The sequence below is a fragment of the Heterocephalus glaber genome, unplaced genomic scaffold, assembly GCF_053883595.1.
Source record: "Heterocephalus glaber isolate CG9 unplaced genomic scaffold, H.glaber_assembly_v1.0 deba00001429, whole genome shotgun sequence".
NCBI lineage: Eukaryota > Metazoa > Chordata > Mammalia > Rodentia > Bathyergidae > Heterocephalus > Heterocephalus glaber.
The window spans coordinates 9,862,596-9,876,220 of record NW_028258294.1 but is presented as its reverse complement, the minus strand read 5'-3'; the positions used below and the strand labels follow the sequence as shown (position 1 = coordinate 9,876,220).

Below are 13,625 nucleotides of genomic sequence, written 5' to 3'. Positions count from 1 at the left end.
AGAATTCCATAAAATTCTCAAGAGGCTGGTTATTTGTGAATAAGAGATACACATTTAGCAAGAAATCAGTGATGACCAATTTTGATGAATGCTACAAAACCTCCCTAAAAACTGCAAGAAGTAAAAAGACAAAAAAAAGAAAAAAGATTCTTGGGTTAAGAAAAAATACTTGGATAAACCATCAATCATATCTGCCAATGTGAAATGCACCTAAAAATAAGTTCTAGGCTAATATTTGCTAAAGGATTATAATAAAGCACTATGGTTGTTTTTTTGTTTGTTTGTTTGTTTTGGTTTTTTTTTTTTTTGAAGCAGGTTCTCCCTTTGTAGTTCAGGCTGGCCCTGAACTCACTATGTAGCCCAGGCTGGCCTCGAACTCACGGTGATCCTCCTGCCTCAGCCTCCCAAGTGCTGGGATCACAGGCATGCACCACCATGCCTGGCTAGTACTATGATTTTGATGTGAATGTTCCCCAAAGACCCATGAGTTAAAGGCTTGGTCTCCAAGGTGTGGCTATGAGGAAGAAGTTTATGGGGAAAAAGTTAAACTTTGGAGGTGGGTCCTAGAGGGAGGTTATTGGGTCATCAGAGGTATGTTCTTTCCAACATCTTTCTCATTCTTTCTTTTGCTTCCTGACCGTGAAGTGAGGGAGTCTGCTCCACCACATAAGCCTGCCATCAAGTTCCATCTTACCACAGGCCCAAAATAATAAGACCACCTAATTATAAATTGACTCAAAACTAAGTCAAATAAACTGTTTCTCCTTGTAATTTTCTTATCCAGAGTATTTTGTTATGGTGACAGAAAGCTAACATATCAGGTTACCAATTAGAAATCACAAGCCTTTCAGTGAGCTTAGTAGACTGTTTATCCTTTTAGGATTTCCTGTATCTCTAACCGAACATTCCTGTGAGTCAAAGAGACACAGGATCAGGGAAAATAGGAGGGACAGGTGGTAGTATATGGCCAGAGGTCAATGGATTTGTGATTACTGTTATAACACACTGAGTACATTATTATTATGCCATTGCAGAACCAAGTTGTGTGGTAAAGTACCTGCAGGATGACTGAATTTTCTCATCAAGTTGGAATTACACCCTTAGGAAATATGAGGTGAATTTATACATGTAATAGAAAATTAGTTTTCTGATCCATTTACCTGTTGAATGAACATAAATACAACTCATAGGCAGTATTAGTTTGAAAATAAAAACGTAAGTCTTCACCTGGCACTGTCTTTGGTACATTTTCAGTTCTTGTAAAAGCTTCTGATTTTCATCTTGTAACTTATTCCTGCTTAATGCTATTTCATTCACAGCCAATTTTAATTTTTCAATAATGAATTCATCTCTTTCACTGGTTTCACAACTGTGATATGATTGACATATCAAACCAGGAATTTCAGAGCTGCTGTCTTCTATGCACTGTTTTTTACCATTTAATTGAGTTTCATAATTTTGTGTCTGTTTCTGGGGAATATGAAAACTGAGTGATTAAGTGAACAATACCATATTTAAGCTTACATAAAGTTAAGAAAAGAATTAATAAAATCTTTGAATATTTTACTAGATAATGAAGCTTGGCTTGTATAATTCAGTATTATGTTTGTTCTAAAATATCAACTTCAGATAGTATAAAGAGAAAATACATTTTTATAACTTCAAAGCAAAGTTGTTGAATAGGGGAGGGAGCTAAAGGTAGTCTTATTAAGTAAAAAAAAAATCTAGAAGCTATAGAAAGAGAAAATTATTAATTAAATTACACAATAGTTTCTATGACCAAAAATAAATAAAATAAAACAGAACCTTAGATTGTAGAAAAAATGTTGTCAACCCCATGTAAGGTTTAATAATTCCCATTGTATAAAATTTCTACACATCAATAAGACAACTCAAAAGAAAAATAAAGTATTAATAGGCAACTCCTAGAAGAGAAAATGAAAACAGCTACAAAATACATGAAGAGATGCTCAGCCTTAGAAGTATGTAGGGAAATGTAAAGCAAATCAAGCAATCTTAACTGCCTGCCCATAGGCATACAAAAACACACATCATTTCCACAATGGGATTTTTAAATAGTATTATCCTTTCAGATTTGCAGACTAAATTCATCATTACATGTATTTCATTTACTTGTGATTGCACCCACCACTGGATTGACTCTGGTTATTTTTCCTTGATTTACATTTCTATTTGTAAATGGATTACATGCTGAATGGCAAGGATACCAATACTTAGCCTCTAATTTCTTCTAAGTTAGAGGGTAGTATTAGATAATTTACCTGAAATTGATTATACTTTTCAGATAATAAGTTTTGTTGAGCATCTAAAGAAACCAGATGAGTCTGATATAGTATCTCTTGCTTGTCCCATTCTCTTGATTTTACTCTAAATTCCTTTAAAAATTGGGGGGGGGGCAAACACAAGTTGAAGTATATTATTCATTTAAAGCACAATGAATAGGAAAGCAGAATGAATTCTTTCATTTGTACCTCTTCATTTTGAGAAAAATAATTAAATTTGTTTTTTACATAGTAGAACAAACCAAACCAAAAAAAGTATCAAAGCACTCATGTAGGATTTATTACTACAGGTTGAGACTATCCCCTATCCAAATTGCTTGGCACCAGAAATGCTTCAAATTTTAGATTCTGGAATATCCGTGTATATACATAATGAGATAACGTGAGGAATTGACCCGAGTATAAACAAAAGAATCATTTATATTTCATATTTACTTTATACACATAGCCCAATGGTACTTTTATACAGTATTTTTAGTGTGCCTGTGTTTTGACTGTATTCATCATATGAGATCAGGTATGGAACTTTCCATTCATGGCATCATGTCAAGTGCTCAAACAATTTTGGAGTTTAGAGCATTTGGGATTTCAAATTTTCAGAGCAGGTATGCTCAACCTGTATCTTTCAATTTTTGGTAGGGAAATATAAAATTTTTAACTTAATCCTTTTATAAAATATTAAACATTTTATGTATTAAAAAGCACAACTTATAAATCTAAGTCTATGATAACAAATGGTGATTATTAATAAGGTAGTTTCAAACAACTTTTGCTTCAACTAGTACTTTATTTCCTGACACAAGACTTTTTTTTTTCTTTCATTTCCTCCACTCAAGTCACTGAATGAATTCCTTTGTTAAGAGGGCAGGGCGTAGACTTATTTGGTGACTGCTATGGACTGAATGTATCTTCTCCCAAATCCACATCTGGAAGCCTAATGCCCAATGTGATGAGATGGGGGTGGGGTGGGCCAGTAATTAGGTTATAATGCCAGAGCCAACTCTTGTAATAAGAGATATGAAAGAGTTTTCTTTCTCTTTCTTCTTGCTATATGAGGATACAAACAGCAGATAGGCATCTGTGTACTAGGAGGAGGGGCCCTCAACAGATTCTGACCATTGTGGCACTTTGATCTTGGGCTTCTAGCTTTCAAGATTGTGAGAAATAGATGTCTGGTGTTCAAGACACACAGTGTATGGTATTCTCTTATAGCACCCTGAACTCATACTAAAATCCCTTGTGGCTTTCAAAGCTATTGTCCAATTTGAAGCCAAAATCATCACTCTTGGGAACAGAAAAACCATATCAGACTTCATTTAGAAAGTACCAATTGGGCTACCTGGGGAAGAAAAGGTAGAACTGGCTTGATAGAGTATGCTTAGCTCTTGAAGTTTCTGTTCAAGTAATGTAGTCATAGAACATGATTATCTGTTCACAACTTAATAATGTGAGCAAAGGATATGGCTTTGGAGGTGTCAAAGAAGACTTCTCAATTTTGTCCTGGGCAGGCCATTGCATTTATCTCTCTGTCCAGGCTGTAAGCAACTTAATGCTAAGCATTGTGTATTTTATTACTTTTCTATTGCTTTTCATTGACAAAAGGCCAGGTATAATCTACAAGCAAAAGCATGGTATTAACATTCCCTAAAATGTAGAAATTTCTCACTAAATTTTCCAAAGAAAACAACATGGTTGAAAACAAACTCTACAACTACTAAATTCCTGCTTACATATTATTGTGTACATGTATACATGGAATATGAACAACCTATTCTCCAGGTTATGTGGAGAGAAGAAAAATTGGAACTATTGTATGGTTAAAATTTTGTTCTGAAAGAAAAAGGCAAGGAATATATGGTAAAATAGGGAAATGTACATATATAAGGAACCAATTTATAGTATGATAGGTATAGTGATTTTGTCACATAAAAGCCATGCAGATATCTTCCCTAATATGTCAATTTGAAACACAATTCATTTGACCAGAGTGATCTGTACTGTTTTAAAGATGGCTGAAATGATTGGATTGGCTATGCTAGAAAATAAATATGCTATTTTAGAGGATGTAAATTGTATCTTGCTTAAAATGGGAAGAACATGGAATTTCATATTTTCCATAGAGAAATGACTTTAAAGAACATTTAGAAAAATTTCCATTTTATAAATCTACAGTCCCAAAATAATGAATGACGAAAAGTTATAACTTAGAAAGCTTTTATAGTATTTCAATGTTACCTGAAATTGCATGATGAGAAATTTTGATGGATACTTTTGTCTTCTAAATACATATGAATCCCTTATGATAAGCTATATTTATTAGGTAAATGAAAATAGTTTGTTTAAAGTTATTGACTTTGATTCTGACATGAAACAATTTGAAAATTATAGGAAACCAGACTTTTAGTATTTGTAACAAATTTACAAAATCAGGCTCTAGTAGAAAATAGGTAGCATTTCCAAATCAGTGAAGTCTAAGGTTTAAAATACTTGTTGGCTTTTAATTTAAAAAGGTGTCTTTGGAGTAAGAAGTCAAAATTTGAGCCAGGCTGATGTAAGCAGTAAATATTTTTTAAATAATACAAATACTTAGCATCATCTGTCTAGCACAAATAAATATTCTGTAGCATGAATTGGGGGAGGCAGGAGCATTAACCTTAATTTCTTACTAATGTTACAACAGGCAGAAATGAGGCCAAGAATGGCTAGAAAAGTGTGTCACAGACATATTAGGAAGTACTTAAAACAGACTTGGCTTTAGCAGTCAAATAGAAAGACTGGTTTCAAGACTAGTCAGTCAGCACAGTATATGTACTAGTATGGTATCATGTAGAGACCAAAGAGAGTTCTAAGGGTTTTTGTAGAGATTGGAGCTGTCTGCCTAGGCTTCAGGGCATGTGTAGACTTGCCTAGATCTCTATCCAGAGTAAAGTCTTCTCCAAGGCTGGAAATTCTTTCCTGGACTTTACATTCAAGAGTTAGAAGTAGTCATTGTCATTAAAATTAGAGTTCTAGTGGTAGCTGTTATTAGATTATTTTTAAGAAAACCTTCAACTAAATATTTGGAGATGGTCTTTAGTGATTACTATATCACAGGGACTCTATAAACCTCAATGTGTAAGATGGTTTTAACTTTATTTTTTTTGGTACCGGGGATCGAACTTTGGGACCTTGCACTTGGGAGGCCAGCAGTGGCACCACTGAGCTAAATCCTTGGGCCATGGTTTTAACTTTTTATTAGGAAAAATTTCATACATGAAAGTAGAGAATAAAGGAAACTTTCACATACTTTTCACCCAGTTTAACCAGCATCAACTTGGTCTACCTTTATTTCTCCAGACACTCCACCCTTTTTTTGGGAATATTTTGAAGCAATTTCTTGACCTCATGTATTTTCACCCTTAAATGCTTCACCGTGCATTTCCCCATAACCACAATGGCACCTATCAGATATTTTTAAACACCACTTACTGATGGAAAAATGGAATCTCTGTGAGACAAGGCAAATAAATGAGTCTTCAGGGTATGTTTTACATTATAAATGTAAAGCTTTGTTGTTGTTGTAACAATTTATATGTATGTGGGTCTCCCCAAAAGCACACAAAAAGCCAGTTAAATAGATAATCAGTGACTTGATCTCCATTTTGAGTGAAAGAACATGTGTTTTACACAGCACATCTTTGGATGTCCTCTATGAGAACACAATACTTCTAAAGCCAGCCTGGAATTTCTGAGCCAGTGAAAACCAAGAAATCAGTGCTACTGTGCATTCTCTTAGGGGGCCAACCCGCTGATAGTAATTTTGTATTTGAAGAACTGTATATATTATCCAGTAAGATATAAAATTTGCTGAACTTTTAAAGAACAAAATCCACAACTTCCTACAAAGTTCTTGCAACAGCCTAGTTTTAAGGCTGTGATGTCAGACTTTATTTTTCTCTACTTTTATTAAAGATATTTTGGAGCAGAGAATTGTTAATTGAGGAGAAAGATGATGATGTATGAAATAGAGCAGGGACAACTAGTTAGGAGGAATGGCAAAGGGGCAGATTTGGGCTGAAATATGAAGAGTAAGAGGCCAAAAAGGTATCTGAACTTGGTAATTGGGAGGTGCAGAACCATTATTAACCAATGAATAAAAGAAAAAAAGATCATTAGCTAGGAGCAGGAATGCTGGGATTTAGGACATGAGAGGAATGAAAGAAATTGTGTGGGATAATATAAGGGTGATTCAATTAAAAAATAATAATTGGGCAGCACTGGGAACCCAGCTAAGGTTAGATGACATGAATTTACAGTAGAATCTACTTGCTGTTATGTGTCTTATAGAAGGGATGCTAAAGAGTATAGGGAAGAAAAATAGCTAGTTTGTGTTCTCTAAAGTTGGAAAATTAAAAGGATAAAAATAAATGAAGTGGTGACATTGTGAATCTACAGACTGAGATTTAGAAGTTCTAGGAGATAAGGGGTGACCAAAATTGGAGCTGTGCTATACCTTTAAGGAAAAAACCCTGAAACTTTAAGCCTTGCAATGAAAACTATTTTGAGGCTTCATTGGGATTTAAGTACCTAACAGTTGAATGGCCATTAACAGATTTATTAGATATTTCCTTTAACTGACCCCAAGGGTGTCTTTTAATTTCACTCAACAGCTTCAGTTTCTTTGAATGTTTTTTTTTGCTCTCTCAAAATGCTGATAGATATAAAAGATGGATAAATCAAAGTGATGTTTTAATTCACTAAGTGCTTGAAGGGAAGGTACACTAAGAAAATACATTCAATGAAAGATTGATTTGTAATGGTGTTTTTACCACAGTTGTACATAATACTGCGTATACTAGAAACACCCCACAATGTGAACAGTGATGAAAATCAATCTTTAACACACACAAAGAAACTAAGAAAATATACCTCACCTCTAATTTCTGGTTCAAATTGCTCAGTTCAAAGGGTATTTCTTCTTTGTGAGACAATTCTTTTTGGTGAATTTTGTTTTGTTTCATCTGATGTAATCTCAGTTTTTCAAAGCTGTTTGTTAGTTGGGAAAACTGTAAATAAAAATACTAACATTTTACTATTAACAGTTACTTCTAGCTTGATTTCACAATATTTCTTTCCTTGTGTACCTCTTTGAAAATTTAAGTCATGATTAGAAAGTGCAGTAAAGCTTAAATGTTCCAATTAGTGAAGATAGAACCAGTTATTAAAACTAAATTATTGAAGCTGAACATGATTCAGCTTTCATGTAAATTTGGGACTTAATTAACTGCACAGTTAAACAATGATTCACTTGATAAATGTTTTGTTCAGTTTTGTTTTAAACTGAATATTAGCAAAGCTCACAATTAAAAAAAAACAAGTTTTCTTTCTTACTTTTATTTAGTGCCATCTTGTGTTGACAGTTTCAATTTCAGTAACTCAATCTATAAAATAGCCAGCTTATATTTTGTTCAGGAAAACTGAATATCTAACTTAAATGATAATATTTCCTATAAGTATCATAGTGTATCAACATCTCTGAGAAAATTTCTGTATATCTTTTTTCAAGTGTTTCTGCTCATACTTTTAACATTGAAATAGAGGTTCACAGAAAGTTACAAAGCTATTATAGAGAGATTCTGAGTTCCTTTCTCAGTTTTCCCCACTATTTACTTCTTATTGAACTATAGCACAAGCACAACTTATTGATATAGTATGATATCAAAACAGGAAGGAGATATTGATCCAATATATGTGTATAGTTCTATGCCCTTCTGTCACATATGTAGATCTGAGTGACCATAACCACAATCAAGATACAGACCTAGGAGCTGGGGCTACAGATCAGTGCTAGAACTTGTAATTAGCCTGTAGCACTCTGGGTTTGATCCCCAAACAACAACCACAAAAAAGACACAGAACTACTCCTGCCTTCCTACTACCTCTTAGGGTCCCACCATGACCCCCACCTTCCTACCCCTAACCCCTAGCAACTACTAATTTTTTTCTATCTCTATAATCTTGAATTTTGAGAAAGTTATGAAATGGAATCATGTAATATATGATTATTTGAGAGTGATTTTCTTATTTCACTCAATTATCATTGAGATCCTATAGTTCATTCCTTTTTAGTGCTGAATAACATTTCATGCTATGAATGTATCACAGTTGTTTGAATATTCACATATTAAAACATTTTGATTGTTTCCAATTTGAGGCTATTACAAATAAAACTATAATTCTTATCTACATTATCTCATTTGAAGTAGCCAATTCTGCTTTCCCTTTTTTCTAATATAATTTCTTCTATGGAGATATGATCACCAATTATAAAATCACCTGAATAAAATTCCACTACATGGATATATCACACTATATCATTTATCAATTGATGGACATTTGAATCACTTTGGGATATTATGAGTATGCTACTATGTAAATATGTATACAAGTTTTTGTGTGGATATGTTTTCAATTCCCTTGAGCGTATACCTAGGAGTAGAACTGCTGCATGATATAGTAGCTCTAAATTTAACTTTTTGAGGAACACTTTTCCAAAGTTTCTGCACCATTTTCCATTCATACTCAAAATGAATGAAGTCAAACTTCTCTAATTGTTGTGTTGCTTGTACTTTTGGTGACATAGCTAAGAAACCATGACTAATCCAAGGTCTCAAATGTTTACTCCTGTGTTTTCGTCTAAGAGGTTTGTAGATTTAACGTTTACATTTAGATCTTTGATTTTGAGTTAATTTTTGTCTGTGGCTTAAGGTAAATTAATTATTTTTTGCATGTGGCTATCAGATTATCCCCATACATTTGTTGAAAAGACTAACCTTTCTTCACTGAATTACCTAGGCAGCATTTCTGTTTTATTTTAATATTAGCATGGTATATTTTTTCCATCTTTTTACTTTCAACTTGCTTATATAGTTATATTTAAAGTGAGTTTCTGGGAATAGAAGATGGAGTTGGGTTATGTATTATTTACTGTACCAGTCGGTCTTTTTAAGCCTGACCTTTTTTTTTTTTTAGTTTTTGGTTTGTTTTTACTTTTTTTGTTTGTTTTGGGTTTTTTTGCCTTTCTTGTGTTCTTGTAGGTTACTTAACATTTTTCAGAATCCATTTTGACTTATCTATAGTAATTTGAGTGTAACTTTTGTATAACTTTTTACGTGGTTGCTGCAAGTATTAAATTATACTTCCATAACTTACCACGGGCTAGTGGTGCTGACATTTTGCCAGTTCGAATCTATTCTTTTACTTTATATTCTTTTACTCTGCCCCATCTAAAACAAAATTGTCTTAAATCTTTTCACACTTGTTAATTTTTCACTGTCATTCTAGGTGAATCAAAGGGAGAAGGAAAGCATATTGTTGTTACCCTTATTTTTACTTTTTCCAGTGTTTTCTTTTTCCTTCCAGATTTCTAGAGATTCCTTCTTTCTAACTTCTTTTTATTGATTTATTTTTTACTAGTACAGGATTGCTGTACATACTTACCTTTATCTTAGGGAGTAGGCACATGTACTTAACTTATCTTAATTCATTTTATTTGCCTTCTCCCCCACACTGTCTCTAGATCCCCTTCTCCCATTTTCATTACTATTATTATTCAGTTCCCAAGATATGATTACCTTCATTGTAGATAGTTGGTACATGTACATGATACACTTTCAGTATTTCTTATGTCCTCTTCCCCTTTTACCCCCTACCCTCAGTCTCTTAGTCCCCTTCCTATATGCATAAGCTTTACCTCTCTGTTTCCTTTTATCAATCTTTTATCTTTATTTATACTTTGGATTACTCAAATGAGAGAAACCATATGGTATTTAAGCTTGTATATCTAATTTATTTCACTTAATAGTGTTTTCAAGGTGCATCAATTTTCTTATAAGTGCCTTGAATTTATTCTTCTTTATAGCATAGTAGTATTCCATTATGTATAAAGAGAACATTTTATTTATCCAGTCATCTACTGATGGACATATAGGCTGAGGTCAAGATTTAGCTATTATGAATTGGACTGCTGTAAAAATTGGTATTGTATTATTGGCATGTATCAACTTTCATCAGTCATTCTTTTAGTCTTCATGCACTGAACTGCTCTTAGTTTCCCTTCATTTGACAATGTCTCCATTCCATTCTTCATTCTTAAGTGATATCTTTGTTGCATACAGAATTCTAGGTTGATAGTTATTTCAGCACTTGGGATATATTGTACCATTTCCTTATGGGCTCCATAGTTTCTGGTGAGAATTCTATCGTTATCTAAGTTGATTTTCCCCTATGGGCATAGTATTCCCTCTCTCTTACAACTTCCAAGTTTGTTTGTTTGTTGTCATATGTCCTGCTACATATTTTTTTGTTTATTCTTTATGCATTTCACTCAGATTCTTGAATATATACATATATTTTTTGTCAAATTTTTGAGCTATCATTTCTTTGAAGACCTTTATACCCTTTCTGCTTTCCTTCTGGAACTCCAATAATACAAATTTTAAACTTCTCATTATACATTCCAGAAGTATTTACTTTTAGTTTTTCTCTCTGTTGTGCAGATTAAATGTTTTCTATTGTACTATATTCAAATTTACAGGTTCTTTTGTTCTCTCCATACTGTTTCTGAGTTCCCTCACTGAAATTTCAATTTGATTATACTTTCAGTTATAACATTTCCATTTAGTTCTTTATATTTTAATTTCTTTGCTAGAACTAATTTTTTACTCATTTCAAACATGTTTGTAATTGCTCATTGCAATTTTATAACAGCTGCTTTAAAATCTTTGTCAGATACTGCTAATATCTGTGTCATTTTCACATTGACATCAAGTTGGTATCTTTCGGGTTCCTGCTATCATGAGTGATTTTCGAATGGAACCTGGGAATTTGGGCCATTTTATTATGAGTCTCTGGGTTTTATTTAAATATTGTATCTTAGTGGTCCTCTTCTGAAAATGTACCAGCAGGGAAAATGGAGTGCCACCTTATGACTGCCAGGTGGCAAGAGAAATCCACGTTTTAACTTGGGCTCAGTGCCCAAGGGGGTGCTCCTCTCCTTACTGCTGCTGAGTGAGAGTGAGAATTCATGCTCCACACTGGCTTTTCACTGATCCCGCTTTGATAAGAGAAGCATGGATGCCTGTTACTGGCTCTCACATGGTCTTCAGTGATACTGTAGTGGGTAAGGGATGGCCTTGCTGCCCCTAAGCCATGGTGAATCCTCATAGGCTTCTTCAGCACCCCGGAGAGGAGGGGATGGGACACCTCATGCCCATAAGTAGGTGGGAAAATCCAGGGCTGTACATGGTTTCCACTGACAACCCCTGGTTGGGGGAAGCTTTGTTAATGTCTGGTGATGACAAATATTCTGACTCTCAACTCGGTCTTCTCTGACAGCACACAAGTAGGGGGCCTGAGCTACTTTGTTACAGTTTGGAAAGGATGGAAATCTGGGTTTCTGCTCAGCATTTGCTGGTGGGAAGGGGCCGTACTTCCCCCCAGCCTGTGGTATTGGTTGGAGTAGTTATTATGTGAAATTGTCTTATATAATTAGTTTGTCTCCTGCCCAATCTGGCTGGAGACAAGATTTCTTTAGCCCTCTTTTTATTTGTTTGCACCCACTGGCAAATCTAGATTTGTAGTTTCTCTGTGACACAGTATGTGAGGCAAAAAGAAATCCCAGAGAACTCATTACCATGCCATTATTTGGATCCAAATGTTCCTAACCAAACTAAGAAATATCTTCTCTCTACTTTCCAGGGTGGTCTTGTGTTGTTTTATAAATATGCCAGCACAAGTCTCAAATATGCATATGAGTGTGTAACAATTATAGTTATTGTATATTTATGTTGTTTTTTAGACCATTATAGAAAAAACTAGACTTACTGATTTAAGTTTTACATGTTTGGAGTCTCACCTAGAAAAAAACTATATGTAATTTCATAATCCAAGGTACCATTTAGTCCCAGTTACTTGAATTGGAGGCAAAATGCCTAGGTGGGCTAAGCTCATCTTCTAGTCTTACCTGTTAAGGTAATAGATCAGACTTGTTAAATGGCATCAGAAAATTTCAGTCTTAATGACTGACTCCTCTCTTTAAAAGGTACTTTTGAAAGATCATTAACTACTTTAGGCTCTTTTAACTATATTACTGTATATAAATCTTTGCACACCAAGCAAACTGGTTATAAGGTGAACTCTCATAATAAAACTATTTTCCATTGATTCATTTACTAGGTTAAGCAAGGATGTAGCATCACCTAGTTCAGAGCTCAGATGATTACTACCCTAGGAGATATTTGTGGTAAGGGAGAGAAAGCTTTTTGTTTGTCAACACAGTAAGCTATAGGGATGAGTAAGAAAGAAATCAGTTACCCTCTCATGAAATATGCAGAAGCACTGATTTATGAAACAGCCCTACCAGTAACAAAATAGTGAAGACCAGTTTTATTCTTTCAATGATTTATTTCATAATAGCAGACTTCCATATTTTAAATTGTCATAGATAAAAGGTTATCTTTGTTAGGTAGTAATCAATAAAGATAATTTTGGCTTTGCTGTTATTCATATATCTAATTACTATAATTTAATCAGTCAACAAGTGTCTGGAGAAACTGGAAACTATTAGTTTAGTACTGTGCTAACAGCTAAAGAGGTAAGAAGGTATAGAGGATGACAATCTACTAAATGAAACAAAGTGAGTATAAACCAATGAAAGTCAGGGCTAAATGTGTAATTAAAATATAAGAACCTTTGCTTGTACTAAAAACAGTTGGTTTTATCTGGGTGTGCTGGTGCATGTCTCAAGGGCCAGGACTTTGAGAGGCTGAAGCAGGAGGATCAGGATTGAAAGTTGAAGCCCAAGCTAGTCAATTTAGTGAGACCCTATCTAAAGGGCTGAAGGTATAGCTCATTGTAAAGGCACTGGATTCAAATTCCAGTACCACAAACAAAACAACAGCCACAAATTGGTTTTAATAAAGTTAATACAGTTCTGTAAGTCAAAAGCATATAGCAAAATGGGTAATGTAATTGTAACAAATTTCCTTACTTGATCTTTTAGAGTTTGTAGTTGTCCTTCATAATTCTGAGTCATTTCTAAATTACATTTTTCCAGACTGTCCAACTTCTGTCGAAGTAACCCTACCTGCATTAGGAATAAAATTTAATTTTTCTTTTTTGAAATTTTGCCTGACAAAACCAGAAAATGTGCAAAAGAGAAGCACAATTCAAATAAAACTGCTGTCCTAAACCAAGAATAAATATTTACACTAGAGTTCTTAAAATTGTTATTAATAATTAAATTCACAAAAAACAAACACTGCTAATAGTATTCCACTAGCT

The 13,625-nt window shown here is 33.9% G+C and overlaps 1 protein-coding gene across 10 annotated transcripts in view; it reads right to left on the bottom strand.

Annotated features, from left to right (window-relative positions):
- The window catches only part of Deup1 (deuterosome assembly protein 1), a 91,963-nt gene that overhangs the window by 54,050 nt on the left and 24,288 nt on the right, over window positions 1-13,625 (bottom strand). For 8 of the 10 annotated variants that reach the window (XM_021252563.2, XM_021252565.2, XM_021252559.2 and 5 more), the window contains 4 exons: window positions 13,333-13,428; window positions 7,217-7,348; window positions 2,283-2,396; window positions 1,228-1,470 (listed from right to left, as the gene is read on the bottom strand). In XM_021252563.2, coding sequence (XP_021108222.2) covers window positions 1,228-1,470; window positions 2,283-2,396; window positions 7,217-7,348; window positions 13,333-13,428 — 585 coding nt within the window. The remainder of the gene's footprint in view (window positions 1-1,227; window positions 1,471-2,282; window positions 2,397-7,216; window positions 7,349-13,332; window positions 13,429-13,625) is intronic. The other 2 variants (XM_021252554.2, XM_021252567.2) reach the window with 2 other exon arrangements.